Consider the following 22,723-nt stretch of genomic DNA (forward strand, 5'->3'; position numbering starts at 1 on the left):
TCTGCTGGCCCAGTCTGAGAGGAAGGTGTGCGTGGAAGCTTGGCCTGGCCCACAGAGCACAAAACTCCTTGTGCGAGGTTTGCCTTGCTGCGGTCACAGTCCACGTTCAGTCGGGTCCAGCACCCTGTGACCCAGGCGGTCAGTTGTCCAGCGACAGCCTCCTGCTTCCTGGTGAAAGGCCCACAGCTCATTGTCAATGGCTCTGGGACAGGGCAGACCAACCCAAGCCCGCTGCTAATCCCCTCCAGCTGTTCTGGAAAGGCACAAGGCTCCCAGGACAGCTGCATGGAGGCCAGTGCACGGGTGAGTGTGGAGGAAGCCTGTGAACCTATGAATCTGTATACGTGTGTGTGTGTGTGTGTGTGAGTGTGCACGGGTGAGTGTGCACGGGTGAGTGTGGAGGAAGCCTGGGAACCTATGAATCTGTATACGTGTGTGTGTGTGTGAGTGAGTGTGCACGGGTGAGTGTGGAGGAAGCCTGGGAACCTATGAATCTGTATACGTGTGTGTGTGTGTGTGTGTGAGTGTTCACGGGTGAGTGTGGAGGAAGCCTGGGAACCTATGAATCTGGATACGTGTGTGTGTGTGTGTGTGAGTGTGCACGGGTGAGTGTGCACGGGTGAGTGTGGAGGAAGCCTGGGAACCTATGAATCTGTATACGTGTGTGTGTGTGTGAGTGTGCACGGGTGAGTGTGGAGGAAGCCTGGGAACCTATGAATCTGTATACGTGTGTGTGTGTGTGAGTGTGCACGGGTGAGTGTGGAGGAAGCCTGGGAACCTATGAATCTGTATACGTGTGTGTGTGTGTGAGTGTGCACGGGTGAGTGTGGAGGAAGCCTGGGAACCTATGAATTTGTATACGTGTGTGTGTGTGTGAGTGTGCACGGGTGAGTGTGGAGGAAGCCTGGGAACCTATGAATCTGTATACACGTGTGTGTGTGTGAGTGTGCACGGGTGAGTGTGGAGGAAGCCTGGGAACCTATGAATCTGTATACGTGTGTGTGTGTGTGTGTGTGTGTGTGTGTGTGAGTGTGCACGGGTGAGTATGGAGGAAGCCTGTGAACCTATGAATCTGGATACGTGTGTATGTGTGAGTGTGCATGTGCACGAGACAAAGGCATGGACACTTGACTGGAAGCCAGCAGGGAAGACCCTGGATGAAAGGCAGTGTGCGTCTGTCCTGTTCCCACAGGGAGCAGTTCCACGTGTTGGGATTAATAGTCTCTGTGGAACATGGCTGTGCTGGATGGTTTTATGTCAACTTGTCACAAGCTATAAAGTCATTAGAGAGGAGGAAGCCTCAATTAAGGAAATGCCTTCGTAAGACCAGGCTGCATGCAAGCCAGTAGGATGTTTTCTTAGTGATTAATGGGGGAAGGCCCAGCACACCGAGGGTGGTACCATCCCTGGGCTGGTAGTTCTGGGTTCTCTAAGAACCACCATGGAAAGCAAGGCAGTGAGCAGCATCCCTCTACAGCCTCTGCATGAGCTCCTGCCTCCAGGTTCCTGCCCTGGCTTCCTTCAATGATGGATACGCAATGTGGAAGTGTAAGCCCCACAAACCCGTTCGTTGCAGTAATAGAAGCCCTAACTAAGACAACTGCCCAGCAGCAGAGGAGAGTCAAAGGGCAGAAGAGGCAGGTGCTGACCCCCTAAGGCTTTCTCTGGGGACCCAGAGAATAAGTCACAGGCAGGCACCTCAAACTCCCATAGAAGAAAAGGCTTGAGTGAAATTCCCCTTGGTGCAAAGAACATAAAATCTTCCATCAAAGTGGCACCTGCTAGACAGATAGAGTGACCCCACTGGAAAGGGGCATTGTTAGGTTATCGTTTTTAAGTAGAGAAGAGGGCATGGCTGGAGAACACAGTTTGAGCTGTGGAGGACATGTTTCCTCAGAGCCCAAGAAATCCTGGGTGGAGACCTGGACGGTCTCTCAGAGTGGGCTGGGTTAGCCAAGCAGAGCTGGAAGGAAGCTTCCTCCACAGATCATGGCCTTTTCCTTTCATTCAGGGGGTCCAGGCCTGATGTTATGGAGGAGCTGCCCGGCTCGTAGCTCAGTGTGGTGTTAACTAGAGGGAAAGCCTAGAGCCCAGAGCCCTGGCACCTGACAGCTGTCTGCGCCCCAAGCTCCAGAGGAAGGTTCTGAGAGCCCCCATGTTCCTGACCCCGAGGGCAGAGCCAGCCTTTGCAGGCGAGCTCTTACGGTACTGGTGGAGATGAAAATATTATTTCTGATCCCGGTAGCTTAGGAGATGGGATGGCAGCCAGATCTCACACACCAGGGCCGAAACCACTGTCTGGCACACACCAGGCGTTTAATAACAGGTCTGCATGCCTATCCCCATTAGCAAAACTAGGCTTTTCGTTCAATAACAGGGTCAGATTTAATTCTATAGTAAATGGACATTTACTTCTTTGTTATCTAAAAGGAAGTCTTGTTTTTAGACGAATCACTGACTCTCTGGTTCAGACAACCCTTCTTCCTTCCCACACTGCTGAGACAGGCACCCCACTCCTCCGTAAATTCACCCTGACACTCAATGGGATTCTACTGTTTGGTTCATTTTGCAGGTTTTTTTTTTTCTTTCATGAGTCTGAAAACTCCTAGACTCCAGGAATCCCCATCTCCATGCTCGCCCTCCTCAGGCCACTGAAGTTCTCTGGAGTACTGCTGTGGCAAGAGGTACAGGCAGACAGAACATCCTTCTTCTTTTCAGATTGTACCTTATATAGTATATACACCTTATATTTACTGCCCAGATGTCCTGTCAAAGTCACCATACCATCATACCTGTGAAAAATTTTTACCAATTGAAATGTCACATTCTTTTTTTTTTTTTGAGACAGGGTCTGGTGCAGCTCAAACTGTCCTTGAACTTGATTTGTGACCAGGGATGACCTTGAACTTCTGATCCTCCTGCCTCCAGTCCCCAAGTGCTGAGATTACAGGTGTGTGTCACCCTGCCCAGTTTTACTCAGTGCTGGGGATAAACTCAGGGCTTCACACACACCCTAGGCAAGTACTCAAATGAGTCACACCTCCAGCCCAGTCTCAGACCCTTAAAACGTGACATCTACCATCCAAGGTCGAGTGGTCAGATATCATCCAGGTCCCCAGGAGGTAAAGACACTTGGGCTCCGCCTGTACAGCTCCTATGAACAGAACGCGCGAGCTTCCCCTTCCGCAGGTCCAGGAGATGAAGCATAGACGTGTGGCCAGCTTTCCTAGCCGGGCTGATGGCAACCCCCTGAACCTCAGGCAGCAGGTCCCAGAAGCAGTTTTTCCCCAAGGGACACAAAACCGGGAGGGGTTTTTCCTCCCAGGTAACCCTCAGCCCACCAGATCTCTTGCTAGAGACTAAGGGGATGGAGTCCCTTCCTCTTAATGGATGGGTTCCACCCCCTACCCCACATTCCATTTGGAACAACACAAGCTGTCAGTTTCCACTCATCCCCTGTCTTCCTTAAGCGGCTGTTTTTTCCCGAACCAGTAACAATCTCAATTGTTCCCTGAACCCCACGGGGTCAGGTAGGCTGGAGAAAGAAAACCGCTTCAGTAAGCGTGATGACACTGACCGGGCAGTTACTAGGAGCAGCAAGGCCACCAGTTAGGGGAGTAGTCATCCTCTTACCTGAACCACTGCCTCAGGGCTATGCCACAGCATGAAGTAGCAGCTTGCAATACTCAGACACATGTGCATACACACACACACACATACACCATAGGATCATCAGAGAAACAGAAAGGACAGGGTCCTACCAAAGAGGCCATGGGGTTCCGACTGGCGCCTCTGTGTGCTTCGGTTTTGGTCCTTGGGTTTCTTGTTGCCCCTCAGACTTCCAAAGCGCTTCATGAGTCACTGTGGCCACAGAAGCGGAGACAGGTGAACATATCAGAACTTGAAGAACCAGCATGAGCCACAGCTGGGGACCAGGGGTTCAGCAGAAGGGGAGCAGCATCAGCTGGCAGGTGCAGGATCCCTGGGAGTCACAGCTTACCCTGCTGTGAGAGGCAGTCAAGCTCAGCCACAGCCTGTGGGTCTGACTGCCCTCCCCACGATCTCTCAGATTAGCATGAGATGAGGGTCATGCTCCAGGACCAGCCCAACAGCCACAGAGAATCTCTCAGCAGCCTCCCTCAGGTCCCTGAGACTTCTGAGCAAAGGCAGTCCTGACTGGCCGCACCTCTCCTCTCCCGGCAGCCGGAGTGTCGTCTCGCCTGTCCTTAAGTAGGCAAGAAGCCACTGGAGGTACGAACAGAGCCTTGCAGGGGAGCTGTTTATGTAGTTAAGGTCACCGGCTCACTGATGAGCTCCGGGTTATTTATTCTCTTTAAACTTAAAGTAGGAGGGGAGCCCAAGTAGGCAGAGCCGGCACTAGCCTGCTAGTCATGTGCAGATCTGTGTGATGTCTCTTTAAGAAGACTGTAAAAGGAAACCACCCTGTACAGACAATTCTTGGCACCAATTGGCCAGAGCACATTCCCATTATGACATGACATCACACAACTATTTTGATGCATGTGCTTTGGGGCTCAGAGAGCTAGAAGGCTCCAGAGGCTGCCCGAGGAGAAGCCCAGAGAGCACCAGGGCTACACTGCTGAATCTCTTCTAGGGAACACAGCAAGATCATCTCTGAGGCGGGAGTGCTGCCCTAGGATCCAGCAGGTCTCAGGCCAGCATGGAGCACAACTTGCTAAGAATTGTAAGGCAGAACTCAGATTTTGGAGGGGACCTCATTCATCTCCTGGTATTGTAGATGGGGAAATGAGGTTCAACCAATCTCCTGTGGCCAATGACAGAGGCAAGACTAGAATGCTGATCTTATTCACCATAAGCCCAATGTCCGACCTGACAAAGCATGAAAGCTCTAGTTCACACATGTGTTGTAAGTAAATAAGAGGGTAAAAAAAGAGAGAGAGAAACAAACTTGCTTTTCTGATAGCTTTTATAAGGAAAGTTACTTGCTCTGTTACTAAGTAGCATTGTGACCTTGAACAAGCCTCTTCCTATCTCTGGGACCCAGTGGCCACCTTTGTTAGCCAGGATGAGACCAGGTCATGGCAGGATTTCAAGTTCTAACGGTCTGGGGTAGAGAGATGGCTGAGTGGTTAAGAGCATGTACTTTGTACTGCTCTTTCAGAGAACCTGAGTTCAGTTCCTGGCACCCATGACATGGAGACCACAGCCACCTGTTACTCCAGCACCAGGGGAACCAGATGGCAGCCCTCCTTCCTCTTTTTTTAATTTTTTAAAAAAAAAATTCACTTCTATTAGCACCAGAATTCACAAGCACAAATCCATTCTCAGAAACACACACATTAAAATGTTTAGAAACCAAGTTCCAATAATCTAAACTAGCAGCACTGCTGAGGAAGGCTGTAGGACCTCTGTGGTCTGGCGTCCAACTAGTAGAACGAAGGCACTAGGGGTTGCTGGCTCTCGCCATGTTAACAAACTGGGCCCAACATCCCTCTGCCATGCTGTTCCCAGCACGATGAATCCCTTTGAAACTCAGAACCAAAATAAAGACATCCTCCCTTTAGTAGCCTTGAACAGGTGTTAGTCACAGCCAAGAGAAGAGCAGCAGCAGGAGGGGACTCCAGGGTGTCAGCTCCTGCCCTAGACCTGGGTCTAGCCAAGGGTCTCGCCTTGGCTACTGTGCAGAGCAGACAGGGGAACACACATTTGCTATCTCATGCCTGTGGGGCCTGCAAGCTGTGATCTTGGCTCAGACCCTGCCTCATTCTGTATTTTTGTCTGCTCTCCTTACAGCCCCAGCCTGTCTCTGTCGTGGTGGCCCCTTCGTCCTCTCTCTGATGGCAGATGGGGAAGCTTTGTCTCGGCTTCTCTTCTGTCATCTCTACTGAGTTCCTCGTGGTGGTGGGAACTTGAGTGCTGTACTGGATGCCGTAAAGTTGGGGAACCAGCCCTGGCACAGCTGCTGGGGTTGCCCCCACTTCCCCATGTGAGCCCCTTGTTCCAGTCGTGATGAGCTGGTCTCCGTCCTTGGGGCACACTTTAGGTTTCTAGGCTGCAGATGCCAGTGGCTCAGTACTGTGACCACCAGAAGCCAGCCCTTCAATCTGGCCAGGCCTCCAGTACAGTAGCAGGGTATCCATGTAGTGAAAATACAGTGGCCCAAAATTACTGTGATGAAACTCTGCAGAAGATGAACTTTGCAGATTTTAGAGTTTCACGTTTAGGTTTTTAAGAATTTAAATAAACCCTGCTTAAAACAAAAATTAAACTTTTCTCAATTTAAAACTATAGTGATCCAGGCATATTGGCACACACCTTTAACTGTAGCACCAAGGAAGCCGAGACAGAAGGATCAAGAGTTCCTGACCAGCTTGGGCTACACAGTAAGACCTATCCCCAGACAAAATGAAAAAAAAGAAACGAACAGCAACCTAATAAAGTAAAATAAGAAGTGGAGTGCAAGGATCTGGAAGGACCACTGAGCATACATAGGAGGAAACATACATGAATATACACACTGAGCACACATACAGAGGAAACAAACATACATGAATATACACACTGAGCACACATACAGAGGAAACAAACATACATGAATATACACACTGAGCACACATACAGAGGAAACATACATGAATATACACACTGAGCACACATACAGAGGAAACATACATGAATATACACACTGAGCACACATACAGAGGAAACATACATGAATATACACACTGAGCACACATACAGAGGAAACATACATGAATATACACACTGAGCACACATACAGAGGAAACATACATGAATATACACACTGAGCACACATACAGAGGAAACATACATGAATATACACACTGAGCACACATACAGAGGAAACATACATGAATATACACACTAAGCACACATATAGAGGAAACAAACATACATGAATATACACACTGAGCACACATACAGAGGAAACATACATGAATATACACACTAAGCACACATACAGAGGAAACAAACATACATGAATATACACACTGAGCACACATACAGAGGAAACATACAGAATATACACACTGAGCACACATACATGTTTTAATAAAAGAGTATGTGAAAGATGCTGTAATTTTTTTTTTAATGTGAGTACATGCACGCACAAGTAGGTGTGTGTGTTGCATACACATGCATGGGGGCTAGAGGCTGATGTGGGCTGCCTTCCTCAATTGTTTGCCTCATTGTTTTTTTGAGGTAGGGTTTGTCCCTGGACCTGGATCCTGGCAATGACGCCAGGGATTCTCCTGTCCTAACTCCTCAGTATGGGGATATTGAACATGGGGCTTGGTCCAGCTTTTAATGTGGGTTCTGGGCATCCAAACTGAGGTCCTCATGCCTCTGGGCCAACACTTCCCTGGCTGAGCCATCTCCCCAGGTAACGATATGAGCATTCTGACACCAGAAAACAGGACTATGTGGAAAGAGGTGTCTCAAAGTTACCGACTAAGAGCAGACGAGTTTCCATTTCTAAGGGAAATAAAGAGCAAAGGGAGGCAGGTGCAATGACATTCACTCAGCAGGTGGTGATTAAACCTCTGGGGAATGTTCTAGGCAGCTGCTGATTGAGGGGATTTGGGTGCTGTAGACCACTCAAAGACACCGCTGTTCTCCAAGTAATAACTGCCGTTTACCGAGAGTCTCTTACAAGCCAAGCAAGGCACAGGGCAACTTCACAGTTGTCTTTTCATTTTGCCCCTGTAAGGCTGAAGGGCGGGCATCGATAGCCATGCCAGCTAAAGATGAACAGCTGAGAGTCAGCGTGGCAGCTGACAAGTCAGGGCAGGGGGGCATGGACTCGAACCCTGATTCAGATGAATCTGGACCTGTCTTCCCTCTGCGCCACACTCCTTCCTGCATGCACACAATACTATGACAGGGCCCCAGGCCAAAGCCCCCTCTAGGTCCCCAGGTCAAAGCCCCCAGCCCCTGCCTCAGTGAGTTCACTGGGAAAAAGAATATGCAAGAGTCCACAGTCTTCATTTCACCTTTGACCTCCAGGCTGGGAAGTCTAAAGGCAAAAGAGCCAGTCTTGAAAACTCCAATCTGCATCCCCAAGGGGGCCCATGACATGCCAGGAGTGCTGACCGACTTGTAGGTGACCCCTGCGTTTGAAGTGCCAAGAAGAAGAGCTTGTGTCACTTTGGGGTGACTAAGCCCAGAGAGGAATAGACAACCCCTCTGCTGTGGGGACCAAGACTCACTGGTGCTGCCCAGCTCTGGCCTCTGCTCTGAACTTACCCAACAGGGGCATTTGGGGGGTCTTTGTCGAGCAACTTAAGAAGGTGACCAGTTAGATGAAGTGAAAAAGAGAATTCCGTGTGTCCTTGGGGTCACTGGCTGCTACCGAGGGGGGAGAGGAGGAGGAGTCGGCAAGGTCTAGTCTGAGCTCTTTTGGCCTGGCACGGAAGTCTACACTAAGGAAGTTTTAGGAGAGAGAAGCCCTGAAAAGAGGGATGGAAGAACTCACAGGGTGAAACTGTGTTTTAAAGTGGCCTGGGTCATTTTAAATCATGCCTTAAAAAATGACAGTCCTGAATGGCACAAACCAGGAACAGGAGTGAGGTTGGGGACAGCAGATACCCTCACAGGACACCATTCTGACCCCAGTTCTACAAAATTTGGGGGAGAGGTGTAATGCTAAATGATTTAAATCATGTTTCCTTTTTTCCACGTTTACATATTCTGCATGCTTGTGTGTGTGTGTGTGTGTGTGTGTGTGTCACGGTGTGAGCTATGTGTGCACATAAAAGCCCCAGGCTGGTGTTGGGAGTCACACTCAGGACCTCGTCCAGCTTCTTCATTGAGACAGAGTCCTTCAGGCAAACCCAGAGCTCACCGATAAGGCTAGTCTCACCAGCCTACCTGCACTAAGGATCCTGTCTCCACCTTCTGAGGCTGGAGTTCCAGGCAGGCCACCACAGCCTCCCAGCATTTACAAGGGCTCTGGGGACCCAGACTCCAATCCTCAAGCACACACAGCAAGTGCTTTAGCCACTGGGCCACCTCCCCAGCCCACGAGTGTAGGGTGTATTCTAATATGTGTTCTTTCAAAAGAATTAATACATTTTAAATTAAAATAGATTACATCACTGTCCCCCTTCTCTTTCCTCCCTCCAGCTCCCCCCAGGTATCCTCCCCTCCACCTCTTCCCATGCCCTTCTCAGATGGATAGCCTCTTTTTCTTTATTGTTACGTACATATAAATGTATAGACAATGGCACAGGGAACCACTTCCTAAATATAACCCCAGTAGCACAGACACCGAGAGAAACAATTAGTAAATGGGACCTCCTGAAACTGAAAAGCTTCTGTAAAGCAAAGGACATGGTCAACAAGACAAAATGACAGCCTACAGAATGGGAAAAGATCTTCACTAACCCCACATCAGACAGAGGTCTGATCTCTAAAATATACAAAGAACTCAAGAAATTGGTCATCAAAAGAAAAAATAATCCAATAAAAAAAATGGAGTACAGACCTAAACAGAGAACTCTCAACAGAGGAATCTAAAATGGCTGAAAGACACTTAGGGAAACGTTCAACATCCTTAGTCATCAGAGAAATGCAAATCAAAACAACTTTGAGATTTCATCTTACACCTGTAAGAATGGCCAAGATCAAAAACACTGATGACAACTTATGCTGGAGAGATTGTGGGGTAAAGGGAACACTTCTGCATTGCTGGTGGGAATGAAAGCTGGTCCAGCCCCTTTGGATATCAATGTGGTGATTTCTCAGAAAATTAGGAAACAACCTTCCTCAAGACCCAGTAATACCACTTTTGGGTATATATCCAAAGGATGCTCAATCGTGCCACAGGACATGTGCTCAACTATGTTCATAGCCAGAACCTGGAAACAACCTAAATGCCCCTCAACCGAAGAATGGATAAGGAAAATGTGGTACATTTACACAATGGAGTACTATACAGCAGAAAAAATAACGACAGCTTGAATTTTGCAGGAAAATGGATGGAGCTAGAAAACATTATTTTGAGTGAGGTAACCCAGACACAGAAAGACATTATCACACGTACTCACTCATAGGTGGTTTTTAAACATAAAGCAAAGAAAGCCAGCCTACAAACCACAATCCCAGAGAACTTAGACAACAATGTGGACACTAAGAGAGACTTACTTACATGGATCTAATCCACATGGGAAGTAGGAAGTAAAAAAAGACAAGATCTTCTGAGTAAATTGGGAGCTTGGGGACCTTGGGGAAGGGTTGAAAAGGGGAGGAGAGATGCAGGGAGGGGAGCAGAGAAAAATGTAGAGCTCAATAAATATCAATTAAAAAAAAGAAAAAAAGAAACACTTCAAAAAATGTACAGACAAATAGGTAAACACAGCTTGCTGGTTCGTTTTTGTTTTTTCATGTATGTGGTTTCAGGGCTGACCACTTTGTATTGCATCACCAATAAGGGGCTCACCCCTGCGGGAGGCTAATCCCAATAAGGGGCTCACCCCTGCAGGAGGTTAATCCCAATAAGGGGCTCACCCCTGAGGGAGGCTAATCCTAGCTCTCCAGCAGTCATTAGGTGTCTGTAGCTCTCTGTCTGGGAGTGCAGCCCCATGAAAACTTTCCCTTAGCATGTATTTTAATGCTGCCACTGTTCCTGTCATGTTTATATGGCTACTTCTAGATTTCTGGCTCTTATAATCTTTCCACTCCCTCCTTCCACCAGGCACCCTGAGTGATACATCATACTCCATAGATACTTTCTAGCAATGTTCACGGTTACCCTTATCACAATAGCCAGGAAATAAAAATGGAAGCCGTCCCTCTGACAATGAAATGTTCTCCAGCAGCCAACTGGATAATGAAAATGTGCTGTGCATACACAATAGAATACTACTCCGGAGTAAAGAAAAATGAATCATGAAATTAGCAAGTAGATGGCTGGACCTAGAAAATACCCCCTACACACATAAACACACACACACATGCACACGCACGCGCACACACACATACACACACACATACATACATACACACACACATACACACACATGCACACACATACACACATACACACACATGCACACACACATACACACACATACATACATACACACATACACACATACACACACATACATACATACACACACATACACACATACACACACATACACACACATACACACACATGCACACACACATACACACACACATACATACATACATACACACACATACACACATACACACACATACACACACATGCACACCCATACACACATACACACACATACACACACATACACACACATACACACACATGCACACACATACACACACATACATACACATACACACACATGCACACACACATACACATACACACACATACACACACATACACACATACACACACACACACTTCTTAGCTCTAAGTCTTCAGGTGTAACTGTAGTTCTCACCCCTCACAAAGAAGCTTCTCTCTACAGCAAATCCACAACTGGGCACAAAAATGCAGAGATGAACGGACTGTGGCAGCATCATGGCTACATTCCTGCGCATTCTCACAGTCGCTGTCGGCTTAGATTTCCAGCTATAACTCCGCACTCAGCAGCAAGAAAGATTACCAAGCGCTGAAGCCCACAGCCTTGGGATAGTTCGTGCTCACAGCTTGCACCATTGTCTTGTCTTGTAGGTCAATCTTCTCTCTAGCTGGATGGAAATGACTGTGCTCGGGGATCCCATCCCATAAGAGAAACAGAACAAGCATGCACTGATGGGATCCTTGCAGTTGCTTCAGCCGCAGTGAAGCGGGCCAGGGACGCAGGTGGAGCTTCTCGGCTACAGCATGGCCTGTGCCTGGGGCATGCACAGGCTGACTGTCCTGGAACCCAGGGAGGGACTGTGACAGCTCTCTGACCTCTGGAGTCAAACTCTGCTCCACACTGCAGTGGGCCATACGATGCCCACAGGCCTGAGTCTTCGTACACAAAGGTGCAGGCTTTATAGATGTGATGGATGCCACAAGGTCAATTACAGAAAAACAGGAAAAAATCAGAATGTTCAATAAATGGCAGTGCGGGGCCAGGGGAGGTCACAGTCACAGACAGGCAGTCAAAGGGGCTGTAGACAGGCGAGGGACGCAGTCCTGTACTTCAGGGTATACACGAGGTGTTCTCACGCTCTGGGGACAGCACACACTGCAGGTCACACCTCTGCACTGTGGCTGTAGTAAGTGTGCTGTTGTGGTCCTGAGAGCTCCCTGATGACTCTGTAATCTAAAGCATGCAAATAATCTGTTTAATCTGGGGGATTCCTGATGGTGACTGGCCATGTGTCCACACAAGGAAGACATGCTAAGACACCTGCTGTCCAGTAAGCATATTTTAGACTTGAGGTTGGGGCCTACCCAGAACTGGCCAGTGTGGCTCTTAGTCTCTGCTGAGAATACCATGGTGGCTACCCAACCTCCACCTGTACCCCCAAAAGACCCCTTCCACATGACTGAGTAGTGGATGGGACTCTGAGAGCTTTAGCCTCATCAAATGACACGGCTAGGGACAGTTTCATTCTCTTGCTATCTAGAAGTCTGTGGAATGCCCACAGAAATGATTCTTGACTAAACTCACATTTCAGAAAAGCCATTAAACCCTCATTACCACCGAAGCTCATCTGGATGTCATGATAAATTTCACTAAAGTTGTCACAATGACCTAGAGGGGACAGAGGCAGCTGAGACCCAGGGTGCATCACCATCTCACTTCGGTCACCTTGATCCATTCATGTGAAGGGTCTCTCAATCTAGCGCAGAGCTGCTGAGGACTGTGACGCCTGTGCCTCCAGGGCCTGTGTCCCCACCCAGAGGTCACAGCCTGCCTGGTAAGCGTGTTCACAAATCCCGTGTGGAGAGACTTCCCCAAAGCACTTTCCCATGTTTTCAGCATGTTGGGAGGAGGCCAGCTGTTGTTGTTCAGTTAGGAATATCCAGAGACAGACATTCACAGGAAGCTTCAGGCCTCCAGAGTGGTCCGGAAGAGAGCTAGGATCTTTGACCCACTCCACAGCTTCCTCAACCACGTACAGTTAGGACCCAACAGCTGCTTCTCTATTGCAGAGATGCAGGAAAAGCAACTGGGGGCACACCCACAAAATCTCACAAAATCTCACAAAATCTCACTCTCAACCCTTGGAGGGTTGTGACTCTCATGGGGCCTGAAAAGCACCCAGGTCCTTGAGCGGCTGCTGCCAATCAAAACCTCGGGGTGTGAGGTAGAGATCCGTTTGGAGCAGGGAGCAGTGTGTACACTGGCAAGAGCATGCCTGTCGGTTGCAAAATAGTGTGTCATATTTCACAGAGCGTTCTAAAGGTTGGGCTGCACTTAGTTCTTAGTGAACTTGCCCTTGGGGCCTCCCTTATTCCTTCCTCAGGGACTGTGTGTGAGTCACACCTCTGAGGCCTGGCCCTCCCCATCTGACTCAGGCAACCATGCGGCTCCAAGTCACCCCAGAACACTCAGGGTCACACCTAGCCTCGTGGCGCCGGGGGTGGGGGGTGGGAGATGACACTGGAGTTGGGAGGGTGTGGGTGACATGAGAGTGTTTATTTTGGCAAAGATAAACTCAGTTCACCCAGCTCAGCTCACACCAATGCCGTCTAAGCCCACTGAGATTGGGTCACAGGCAATCCTACTGACCAAGGCACAGAGGAGTGCTGAGTGCTTGTTGTGCAAGCATGAGGGCCTGGGTTAGGATCCCCAGAAGCCACATAAAAAGCCAGGTGTGGCTGTACATTCCTATAACCCCAGCACCGAAGAGGGCAGCGACAGGAGGATTGCTGGGGCTTGGTGGCTGCCAATCTAGCTGAACCAACACCAAGCCCAGCCTGGTTCAATGAGATGTCCTGTCTCAAGGGAATAAGGCAGATAGGGATAGGGTGCATGTACCCCACCCCCGACATGTACAGAGAGATAGGGATAGAGTGCCTGCACCCTCATACACATGTATAGAAAAGTGAAAACCTACAGCTACAATTATCTTTAGCCAAAATGTTGGAACCAGGAAGTACAGAATCTGTAGATCTCCGAGCCTTTGAAGAGGCTACGTGAGCCCGTGCAGGCTCTCGGAGGCCTTATTTAGTCCTTTTTTGGGTCTGTGTTCAGGAGTTGACAGGATCCGCTCATCAAGTTCGCTGAAAAAGTGCATCAGGCCCACTGCCCCATAGGTCCCAAAGGCAAGTGGGGAGGACAAATATCAGCTGCTTTGGAGCCCAGAAGGCAGAGCCTGGCCTCAGAGGGCCCTGCAGCAGTAGATCTACAGGTTAAATTCAGATATTTTGATCAAAGCAACAAAGTAAGAGGATTGTGGCCCAGCTGTGGCAGGGGAAAGAAGACCTATGAGTCCCCAGGCTTGGCCCAAAGACAGCATCTGGCTGGCCTAACCTCACCTGCCAGGCACCTGAGCAGGGATGCCATTTTCTGGGACCTGGGTTTCTTTTGAAGGACCCCGACTGCTATGCACTCATTCAATTGGGAATTCAATGACTAGGAGGTCTGAACCGAGGGTTGCCTTTGATTGGTTGCTTCTCAAAGGGGGATAAAATGAGGGGGTAGAAAGAAAGATTTACCCTTCTCAGGTCAAATGCAACCCCTGAGAGAAACCTGGGTCCATTCACAGATCTGCAGTCTCGAGCGAATTAAACAGTTCAACAATTCTCCTGTAACCCAGACAGTTACACAGCAGGCCCGGCTCATTCAGACATTTTAAAGGGATGACGAAAGACAACGCGGCAGAAACATCCCATGGGTAGCACAGCACCAGCCACGGATGCCATGGCACCGGCTGTTCCTACGGCCTGTGCCCTCATCGTCACTGCCGTCACCTGCCCCTCCGGCTCCATCTTTGGGTCATACTTTTGAGGACAAACTGTAATCACCCTCCCCTTCCTTCACTTCCACAAAGGAACAGCACATTACGGTAGTTCTGGTCACCACCAAAACCAGACCTTTTGTGTGCATCAAAGGATTTCATCAAAAGAGTGAAGCAGACTCACAGAGGAGAAAGTATTCGCAAGTCATATATCTGCAAAATATCCAGTTTCCAAAATCCCTGTAAACGGGGAACACACATGACACAGTTGAGGACAGGCAGGAGGGGTTGGGGAGACTGAGAGCACCCACACCAGTAGGCTCACTCTAACTCCAGGTTTGGGGAATCCTAGGCTCTCTTCTGGCTCGGCAGACATTCACATGCATGTGGTGCACATGAACACACACTCTCTCTCTTCTTTCTCTCTCTCTCTCTCTCTCTCTCTCTCTCCTCTCTCTCCCTCCCGATCAATCTTGAATGAAAAAACAAATGGGCTGGAGGCCCCGTCAGACACTCCCCTAAAGAAGAAACAAGAAGGCCACACATACTTGAGAAAATCTCCTGGGAACCACAATCCTAACCATGGATGTGAAGAATTTCTACCAACAAAAGAGACGGGGAATCCAGAACCTTAATACATCGCTCCTGAGAATGGGAAGATGGCGGCTCTTCCCTGAGAAAGACTCCCCTTCCAACTGCTAATGCAGACTTAGTGAGGGAGTTAGAATGTCACTCTGTGGCGCCCATCACAGCTTAGACAAGATTCCTGATTGCTGCTAAAAGTAGCAAGTCAAAGTTGGATGAGAAGGGTTGTTTATATAATATTCTAAGTAGCTGCCCCAGAGTGCTGACGTATCACAAAGGGAAGCCAACACTTTAATAATAAAGTGGAGAGCCTCACTGTGCAGACAGGTCCCGGCTAGTCACCAGGGCTCCTATCACCAGGAAGGTGCTGGAACAGTCACGGGCTCCCCGCTGTGGGGCCCAGGCACACGGAAGCAGGCCTGAGGCTTGCCTGCCAACAGCCAACCCTGAGTCTGATCATGAGGAAGTGCTGGCACACCCGGAGTGAGGGCAGCCACACAATGGCTGGCTGTGGCCTGTAGCAGCCAGCCCGGGCAAGTACTGAGGTCATAGAAGATGAGACAGAGGAGCTGTGGGGAGCTAAGGGCCAGGAGAGCCGGGGCCACAGACTCGGTCATGTCTGGGGTGCTTCCAAAAAGGATGTCATTAGGACAATTTTGCTGAATGCAAACAAAGCCCGAGTGTAGCTAATCACTCTTGGTTGACATCAGTTTCCTGGACTTGATAGCTATACTGTGGCGGAAACACCTATTTTCATAAAGCCTTAAGGGGCTAGGTGGTGGTTTGCAACCTGTGGGCCAAGATCCCTGGGGTCACAGATCAGATATCCTGTACAGCAGATCTTTACATTACGATTCAATTCATAACACTAGCAAAATTGCAGTTATGAAATATCAACGAAAATAATTCTATGGTAGGGGTCATCACAAAACGAGGAACTGTATTAAAGGGTTGCAGCATCAGGAAGGCTGAGAGCCACTGGGTTAGGGGATGCTGTTCCTGTAACCCACCCTCAGTCGCCCTGTGTCTATACAAACACTGCCTGGGGAGGGGAGAGGAGGGGAAGGGAGGGAAGGGAAGAGAGCTTTGTAAGTTGGTTAAAAAAAGACAAGAGACCCCTTTAGACTGTTTAAACATGTTTTAATGTGTGGATATCAGGTGTGTATATGTGTGTTTTCTGCTGCACTTGCATTCAGGTGTACCTGTGTGAGCACGGATGTGGAGGACAGAAACAGAAGTCAGGGGTCTTTCTTTACCACTCTCTACCTTATTATTATTCTCCACATTATTATTATTATCATCATCATCATCATCATCATCATCATCATCATCATCATCATAAGCTTGACATTGTCAACGTGGAATGCTACTTTTAAACCGGAATTCAAAGAAGCTAGGGGCATAGCTCAGCACAGTGTTTGTCCAACAAGCATGAAGCTCTGGCCTCAACCCTCAGCACCACGTACACCACCTGCAATCCAGTTCTTGGTGGAGGTAGATAGAAGGATCAGAAGTTCAAGGCCATCATCCTCAGATACCAAGTGAGTTGGACAGCTATGGAAGAACCTTGTCTTAAAAGAGGGTGGGGAAGGCTTGAGCAGTAAAACGGGGAGGACAACGACAATGACGCCGTGCTCACTAGCAAGGCTTTTATTGTCTCCAGTACAGCAGGAGTGTCCTTCAGGCAGACCTGCGTGGACTGGAAGACTCCGTGATTCACTCCCAACAGCCACAGCCAGTCTGAGCTGGCAGGGACGAGAGCTCCTTCAGGGGGACAGGTGCATGGCAGCCAGCAGAGGGCGCCCTCCTAGAGTTGTACTGGGTGCCAGGCCACATAGCTGTGCCATGCGATGGCTACACTTTTCAGGAAACCCGGATGCCACACATACTTTTCCTTTCTTTGTGGACAGGCTGGATGAGTCATGTTTCTCAGGAGCCTGCGGACCTGCCAGCTGCTGGGATCTGGACAGCTCCAGCTGCAGCCAGTGAGCACAGGTCCCGGGGAGGTTGGCTGGCCAAGGCTGGGTGAATTGTGGCCTCCGGAAAGGAGCTGTGCCCAGGGAACAGGCCAGTCAGAGTAAATCTAGTTTTGATGGGCATTGAGCAAAACTCATGCTAAGTCTGGATGCTGGCATCTGAAGACACACTCAGATTGCTGGTTCAAGGACCCCTGCGAACACTGTGTCTCCTGTTTATACACCCCCCTCCCCTCAGGTACCCGTCTGCAGATCATTTGTCTCCAGGCGGCACACGCAGCCTCCTCCCCACTCTGCAGGCCCCCCCCCCCCACTCTGCTTAAAGCCTTCCTCATGCTCCCCTACTGCCCTTTTGTCCTGTGTCCATCACGGCACTGGGCCATTGGACCAGAGACGGAAAGAAGAGAAGAGGCAACCCTGGTGCTGCCTGAAGGGCCCTTCCAGGAGCAGGGCAGAGCTCCACTCCACGGGGACCGCAGAAGAGGTGGTCCGGTCCGCAGTCGGGTGTGGCATGACATATTCTGTTCATTGTACCCTGGCTTTTTGGAAAGCCTATTCCTCACAATGATCTCCACCAAGGGAAGAAGTATGCTAGGGTACACACACACACACACACACACACACACACACACACACACACATCGTGAGCTCCTTCGTCACAGTTCTTCCTCCGGTCATACTTCAGGAAGGCTAATGACTCCCATTCTCTGTCCCCTCAGTGTCGGAACCAATGCCCAGGTACCACGGGGTTCTCTGGAAGCTAACAGCAAAAGACGCACTATTGGAGACCCACAATGGAGCCCCAGGTAAACACCAAACACACGGCCACAGACAAAGATGGCAGCGCGCCCGGTGTACCTGAGAGCTCCCTGCAGGGAGGAAGAGTCTACAACATTCCCTTACCAACCAGCCTGCTGCCACTGTCCTAAAGGGTGAGGCTCCTCTCTAAAGTGTTGGAGAAACTGTTCCCAAGACCCAGGCCCTGGGACGTGGCCCCACAGTCACCCAATGTCCCCAGTTACTGTGTGTGTTCTCTCATCTGCTCCTTGCTCTTCCCTTTCCCACGGGCCACAGACCCCGGAGAGAGATGCCCGGTTCCTTCTAAGCAGGGGCTGACTTTGGTAAATGCGTCTGGCTTGGGTACAGTCCCTATGGCTCCCATTGCTCATGTTCCAACCCCCATTGGGTACCATTGGCTGTTCAACATTGCCCTCCTTCCTGAACTCTCCCAAGGCTAGGAGGGCTTATTATTACTATCTTTTTCTAATCTCTGGGTCGCCTCTCAGGCTCCTGTGGCTACCTCAGCTCTCCTTCCCCTCTCAACCACAGAGTCACGTGAGTGTAACCATCTAAGCCCAGACTAAGCCCTTCTGTTGTCAGTACACAGAAGTTCCCCGCAGGACCCTGCCTGGCAGGGAATGTGAACGGTGTCCTCAGGAGACGGTGCCGGAGGCTCAGGAAGGTTCGTCTTTAGAGCAACCAGCAGTGCTCCCAGAACGCAGGGCTGGAGGACCACTCTTACTCCAGTTCAGCCCCGGCCCTTCTGTTCCTGCTCTGTACTTGGGCACAATGGCCCATTGATCCACATAGGCTGCCCCACTGCCCGGTGTTTGTTCTGCAGGGCAAGCTGGGGCAGGGCCCCTTCAGCCCTGGGGAAGCCCTTGGCATGTAAATTGTAGACTTGGAGACTCCAAATTGAAGCCTTGAAAGCTGGAGCTCATTCTTCCCCACACAGCACAAAACCTTCAGCGTTTTATGGGAAAACAGACTTTTATTTGAAAAATAAACTCCCAGTTGCCGGGCTATAAAGGAAGGGCTGTCTGGGATCCAAGGCCGCGACGGTGTGAAAGGGCTGGAGTCTTACAAGTTAAGCAAACTCCTCTGCCGGCGCATTTGGATTTCAAAGGCTGTCACAGCACACACTCTGATAAAGATCCACACTCAGAGAAAGGGGGTCATGTGCAGTCACCCTGCTCAGGATGCTACAGAACCCCCGGCTTCCTGGTAGAACCAGGGCACTTTAACCACAAACAGAAAATGAAATTCCTCAGGAGGTTCGGAGTACACATGACCGCGGTCAAGGCTGAGCTAGTGTTAGAAACCCGAGCTAGAAAACACAGCTTCTACATCTCCCGGCCAGAACGCAGCGTCAGTCCCTCCAGCCAGCTGATCCTCCACGTCCGAGCCAGACTCGACTGGCAGGCATTCCAAACCCGCCTCAGCTCTCTGACCATCTAGGGTGGTATTTCCCCAGCTGCGATCACTCCCTCCACCCAGGTCATAAAATCAGCTGTGCGTATCTCATAAAGCATGCAAAATAATAGAGAGACACAGAAGACAGCCCAGAGGAAGTCCTGTGTCATTACCAGATGACAACATCAAATGGTGTGTGTGTGGAGGGGGGGATCTGGAGGCCACCCCTTTGGCTGTTCTTCATCTACCTCACTTTTTGAAACAGTTTCTCACCAAACCTGGATCTCACCAATTAGGCGAGCTGGCCAGCCAGCCAGCCGTAGGGTCCTGTCCTGCCTTCCCAGTACTGGACCGGAAGGGTATGCCACCTACGCACCTAGCCTTTTTACATTGGTTTGGGGGCTTGAACTCAGGTTGTCAAGCACACGTAACTGAGTTGTCTCTCGAGCTCGCAAATGTATCTCCTACTGCGTGCGGAAGGCAACAAGAAAAATGTTCCCACCACGCTGCAGGGAAGCTGCATGGCTTCATTTGCATACTCACTGCTCAGATTTTCTACCGCCAGGCACCTGCAAATTACCCAGGGGCCAGGGTGTGATCTCCACCATTGGATTTTCACCTGTCCTGCCTGGGGCTACAGCTTTGCCCTGGAATAGCCTTTCTGTAATCAGTAAGGATGTCCGGGTCAGGGTTTTTTTTTTTTTTAATTCCTTTCTTTCCTAGTAGGACAAATAAAATGTCCCAATGCCAGTGGGGCGGCCACTTCCATCAGCAATGGTCACCGAGCGTGGACCACCGCTCATTAAAACAAGATGCTATTTACTGCTCAGTAGGAGCCAAGAGGCTCATCCAATGCTATTTCACCTCACTTCCCAACACCACTGCCAATACCATGATCATGGGGGCCTGAGAAGACACCTGCTTCCCCCGACAGCATCTGCTGGCATCTGCAGGGTTGGTGAAGGCCGGCCTTTCCTTCCCTCTGCAGGGCTGGTGAAGGCCGGCCTTTTCTTCCAGGTTGCAGTGCCTTCTACCGGCAGCCATGTGGTGTAGGCTTTCCCGCGTGGGTGGCCCTCGGTGCACTGACTGGGACTGGTGGGAAGGTGGCTGGAGAGCTGGGGAAGGGTCAAACACACGAAGAGCTCAGCATGTGGTTTCCAAGGAGACCAGAAAGCAGGAGAAACCAGTCGGGAGGCAGCAGACGACAAAGGTGCTTGTGGTAACAGTCTGGCTCACACTCCGGAGGACCGCACAAGCCAAGCATAGGCAGGCATGGATTTCTAGAGACAACAGGCCTGAAGAGAAGGCTCCAGGGAGGCTGGCGCCTACTGGATTGGCATCCAGTCTGCTGAGTGGTTCTCAGACGGTCCTCATTCTTCCATCTCCACAGTCTACCCTGAGCCGTAGTCACACAAACTCCGACAAAGGGCGTCATCCCTCTGACACCTGACAGCTTCCCCAGACCATTCATTTAAAGCCTAGAATCCTGGGCTCCTCCAGGGAGGCCCCGCCCTCTTCTGACCTCACCTGCAGCTAGCTCTCGCCCACCCTCTTCAGATCTGTCCACACTGACCTGCTCTCTGAGGGCTCAAAGAACAGGAAGAAATGAACTGCCACTCCCCTGCCAGGCATGTCGTCTTTGCAGCTGTCCATCTGAGCCCTCTCGGCCTCCATCCGCCCCGGACCAAATGTCTTCCCACCATAGAGGCTGCTGCTCATTTTTCTGTATGTAGTACCACCCCTGCATCCCTCTCAATTTTCTTCATGGCATTTGACACAGCATGTTTATGCCTGAGGTACACATGTCCCACCTGACCCCAGGACGGAACCTGCGGGAAGGCTGGGAGGGACATGCTGGTTTGCTGTCGTCTTCCCGGTGCCTAGAGTTTATCAGGGCCTTGTGAGGCGTGGGCTGACTGTCAGAGGTGTGCATCTTCGTTGTAGCTTCCTTATTTTGCAGGGACAAGACTTCTTTCCTACTTCTTTCCTCTGGGCAGGGCCACAGCAGCGCCTGCCCAAGGCTCAGCGTGTGAGGCTGTAGCACCCCCTAGTGGCCAGTAGGCCACAAAGCCAGGTAAACACAGGCAACTTAAGAGGCCTGAATGCAGGGCCATGCCTTGGACACTGGGACCCCAGCTTTGCTCTCATCTTACACAGTCCCACATTGTGTGAATAAAATCAGATGCTAGAAAAAAATTCCAGAAAATAAAGGTGGAAAAGAGAACAATATTAAGGGCATCTCTCTTTGAATATGGGTGGGACGTAGATGGAGCAGTGGCTGTCCCAGGAGGTTAAATGTAGAATACGACATCTCATTAGATGACATGGAAAACTACCAAAGATAAGCTTTTAAAGGCTGGGAAGATAGCCAAGATGGTGATCAAGATGTGCACATATAAGAATTTGAGTTTGGTACCCAGAACACATTAAAAAAAAAAAAAGCCGGGGGTGGGGTACACTGGCAATCTTAGCACAGGAAGGAAGGAGATGGGGATCCCTGGGAGTCCCTGACTAGCCAGAACAGCCTACTTATAAGTTCCAGGAAAATGAATAAAAAAAACCCATTTAAAAAATAAGGTGGATAATAAACAAAAATTGACATCTGGGGTTGCCCCGTTTAAGCACACACATGCGTGTGAGGTCACACACACACACACACACACACACACACACACACACACACACACGTAAACTTTTTAAAAGATAAACTAAGGTTGGAGGGGAAGCAGAGAGAAGAGCTAGCAGTGACCTTATGACAAAGCACGGGCAGAATGTCTTCTCGCTGGAATCTGCCTAAGGGGTCTGCCTGGCTGGTCCCCTCATCAAGGGAGACTTTACCCAGGTGGCAACTGATATACTTACTAAGCTGCTCCAAACTGTCTTTGGCACATCCCTAGCCTCCTGAGCTCCGAGGGGCTGTGTCTCTGGTTCCGTCCAGTGTCTGTGTCAGAAGGAGTACAGCCCCCACAGTCCACCTGTCTTTCACACTGTGTCAGAAGGAGTACAGCCCCCCCCACACACACAGTCCACCCATCTTTCACACTGTGTCAGAAGGAGTACAGCCCCCACAGTCCACCTGTCTTTCACACTGTGTCAGAAGGAGTACAGCCCCGACAGTCCACCTGTCT

General features: G+C 49.9%; 1 protein-coding gene across 12 annotated transcripts in view; it reads right to left on the reverse strand.

Annotated features, from left to right (window-relative positions):
• The window catches only part of Prkag2 (protein kinase AMP-activated non-catalytic subunit gamma 2), a 271,437-nt gene that overhangs the window by 156,523 nt on the left and 92,191 nt on the right, over positions 1–22,723 (reverse strand). Inside the window, exon 1 of one of the 12 annotated variants that reach the window (XM_041640582.1) lies at positions 3,762–4,281. The exons of 10 other annotated variants lie outside the window; for them this stretch is intronic. In XM_041640582.1, the coding sequence (XP_041496516.1) occupies positions 3,762–3,855 (94 nt within the window). In that variant the 5' untranslated portion in view covers positions 3,856–4,281. Of the gene's footprint in view, positions 1–3,761; positions 4,282–22,723 lie in introns of those variants that run through there. One more of the 12 variants, XM_041640581.1, reaches the window with a different exon arrangement.

The sequence above is a fragment of the Microtus oregoni genome, unplaced genomic scaffold, assembly GCF_018167655.1.
Source record: "Microtus oregoni isolate MIOR12 unplaced genomic scaffold, Mior012 000064F_ref0000363, whole genome shotgun sequence".
Lineage (NCBI taxonomy): Eukaryota > Metazoa > Chordata > Mammalia > Rodentia > Cricetidae > Microtus > Microtus oregoni.